The 2,920-nt window shown below is 59.1% G+C and overlaps 1 protein-coding gene across 1 annotated transcript in view; it reads right to left on the bottom strand.

The window, feature by feature from the left end:
- The window catches only part of CARD14 (caspase recruitment domain family, member 14), a 19,648-nt gene extending 17,981 nt beyond the window's left edge, over positions 1–1,667 (bottom strand). Inside the window, 2 exon segments of the mRNA XM_012663082.1 lie at positions 138–275; positions 1,457–1,667. Of these exon segments, the coding sequence (XP_012518536.1) occupies positions 138–275; positions 1,457–1,667 (349 nt within the window).
- Between the last annotated feature and the right edge of the window lie 1,253 nt (positions 1,668–2,920).

Genomic DNA, 2,920 nt, shown 5'->3' with positions numbered 1-2,920 from the left:
AGGGGGTCTGCTCAACAGTGCTGGGGCACAGGGACAGGGACCCCGGCGTGGAGGGAGAGCATCCTGCCCGGGGTTACCGGGAGCGCCAGGCTCCCAGGAAGCTCCTGCCAATCCCCAGTCAAAGGCGGAACTCTCACCTCCAAAGTTGCTGAAGTCAAGGTCGGGCTGCAGCCCGGTGACCAGGGTGTAGACGTCAGGGTTGTGGAACTTCAGGCTCTCCAGGAAGGCGATGGCCCCGTTCTTCCCTCGCGTCTTCAGCAGATCGAGCAGGTGTCCTGGGGAGAGAGAACCGTCTTCTAGCTACCAAGCTGGCTTCCCACAGGGCTGGGGGTCGGACACCCCCGCGCGTCTAGGGATCAGGAGGTGAGAGCAGTTTTCTGGGATCTGTGGGGTGGGGCCTGCTCGCGCAGGTTCCCTTAACTCGCGTGGCCTCACCCAGACTTGAGAAAGGCAAGCTTGGGACCTGAGCCCCGTGCTCTGCCAGGAGCTGGGGCTGCGGGAAGAGGAAGAGGAGCCCTGCTCGCGAGCACCTCCCAGGCAAGCTGGGGGACGGTGCGGAGGCACAGTCCCACGCAGGGCTCCCACGGCTGTGTGTGGACGAAGCGTCGCCGGAGGAAAGGAGCCAACAGCAGCGCCCCAGGGTCCGGGGGATGCGTCCAGGGGGCCTTCCTCTCCCAGGGCCCAGACCCCATCGCTCTGAGCTGGAATTACCAGTTTGGATTAATCTCTCCTGCATTTGAGGATCATAAGGCCAGTATGCACAGACTTGACGTTAACAGCTAACACTGCCTGCTGTCTAGGGCCCAGACTTTGCCAGGGGTGTGTTATAAACGGTAACTCATTTAACCCTCCTAACAACCTTACATGGTAAAGCCATTAGCACCCCCGTTTTTGAATGAACAAACACAGCTAGTCGGACCATCAGAACTGATTCCGGAGACAGCTGTAGTGGTTTAAGGGTGGGCCCCCAAAAGACATGTCTACCCAGAACCTGTCCACGGGCCCTCCTTTGGGGAAGGGTCTTTGCAGAGGTAATTAAGTTCTAGCTCTTGAGATAAGAGGTAAGATCATCGTGAACATCCGGCGTTCCCTAAATGCAATGACAAGTGCTCGCACGAGAGACAGAAGACACGGAGGAGACCCAGATGAAGACAGAGGCAGAGGTGGGAATGACGCTGCCCCAGCCAAGGAGCCTGGGGCCCCCCGGAGCTGGAAGAGCAGGAAGGATCCTCCCTTAGAGCCTTGGAGGGAGCTCGGCCCTGCTGACACCTGGGTTTCCAACTCCCGGCACCCGGAACGGCAAGAAAACACATTTCTCTTGTTTTAAGTCCCCAGTTGTGGTAGCCTGTTAGGGCCACCCTAGGAACTTATACAGGGTCCCCAACGTCCGGAACTCCGGTCCCCGTAGTGCTGTTCCTTGACATCCGTGCTCCCTACCCCCGGTGGCGGCGCTCACCCACTCTCATGGCGCTGTTGGTGAGCTGGGCGCTGTGCAGCACCTCCTCCTCGTCCAGCTGGCCCAGCACGCGCGCCTGGCGCAGGTAGGGCGTGAGGCGGCTGGGGCACACGCTCCGCACGATCTTGTAGCGGTGGCTCTCCATCATCTCCCATAGCGTCTCCTCGTCCAGGGCCGTCAGCGTGGAGTCCCTGCGGCCCAGTTCCGCCATCACAGCACGGGGGGGCCCCTGGACAGGGGGGGCAATGGGGTGGGATCGATGAGACAGCTTCTGGGGCCAGCGAGGACTTTCCGCGCACACGCCCTGCCCCACGTTGCTGGGAGAGAAGGAAACGACCGACTCGGTCAGCGCGACGAACGCCCCATAACCCGCACCCACTTCCCACGCGCCCCCGGCCCTGGTGTCGCGCAGCCGGCGGGGTCAGGGTGGGGGAACAGCCATCCTTAGGGTCCATGCCGGATCAATTCTCCCTGAGCAGAGCCAGAGGAAACGGGCCGGTTTGGGCAGACTGGGTTTGCCTTTAAAACACAGGAAGCTACTCCTGGTGCAGGGAACTGATTCACCGGTGACAGTGACATTAAAACCCAGCCCGGCTCTCTCACGGGTCTCGAACCTGCATTCTCAACAGGGGTGCTAGACCCTTTCCCGGGGAGCGAAAATTCTTATCCTTCTATGTGTAAAGCACAGATACACATAAACAGATACACGGTATAAGTGATATTAATATTTCACGGGAGGGCAATTAGGAAAAAGATTCCTAAAAAGGCTCCTTGCGCGGTGATGATGAGAAAAGGTTGAGAAATAGCCCTAGAACAAACCTGAGGGTTTGGATGCTGGGGCTGCCAATCCTGCAGTCAGGTGGGACGCAGGGCCATGGCCCACATGGAAGGGGCGGTGGAGTCAGGTGGGACGCAGGGCCAGCCCACGTGCCTGGGATCGGTGCTTGCATGGGAAACACACTGTTTGCACTCGGTGTGAGGCCACCTATCATTTTTTTAGCACGGAGGTGACGCGTGGGTCCTGCTTTCTGTTGGGAAGCCTAAGTGGGCAGACATTCCCTCTCCTTTTTTTGTGTGGCTGTCACACTAAGTACATCCGGGACTCCGAATCCTGGCTGTAGGGGCAGGGGAGAGGGCTCAGGGCGGCCCTGGGGTGTGTGAGAGGAATTTCTCCTTGGGTGACAATTCCTAATAAGGAGGCTACAGCGGGTTGAATAGTTGCCACCCCAAACTCACATCCACCCAGAACTTCACAATGTGACCTTAGTTGGAAAGGGGTCTTTGCAGGCGCACGCAGCAATGCTGAGATCACCCTGAATCCAATGGCTGGTGTCCTTGTAAGAGGAGAGGACGCATCACACACAGGGAAGGAGGCAGAGAGTGACACAGCTCAAGTCAGGGGGCGCCTGGGCCCCCCCGAGCTGGAAGAGGCCAGGAAGGCTCCTCCCTGGACACTTTGATGTG

The sequence above is a fragment of the Propithecus coquereli genome, unplaced genomic scaffold (assembly GCF_000956105.1).
Source record: "Propithecus coquereli isolate 6110/MARCELLA unplaced genomic scaffold, Pcoq_1.0 Scaffold794, whole genome shotgun sequence".
Lineage (NCBI taxonomy): Eukaryota > Metazoa > Chordata > Mammalia > Primates > Indriidae > Propithecus > Propithecus coquereli.
Note: the sequence above shows the minus strand (reverse complement) of the source record. Positions and strands in the feature narration are given on the sequence as shown.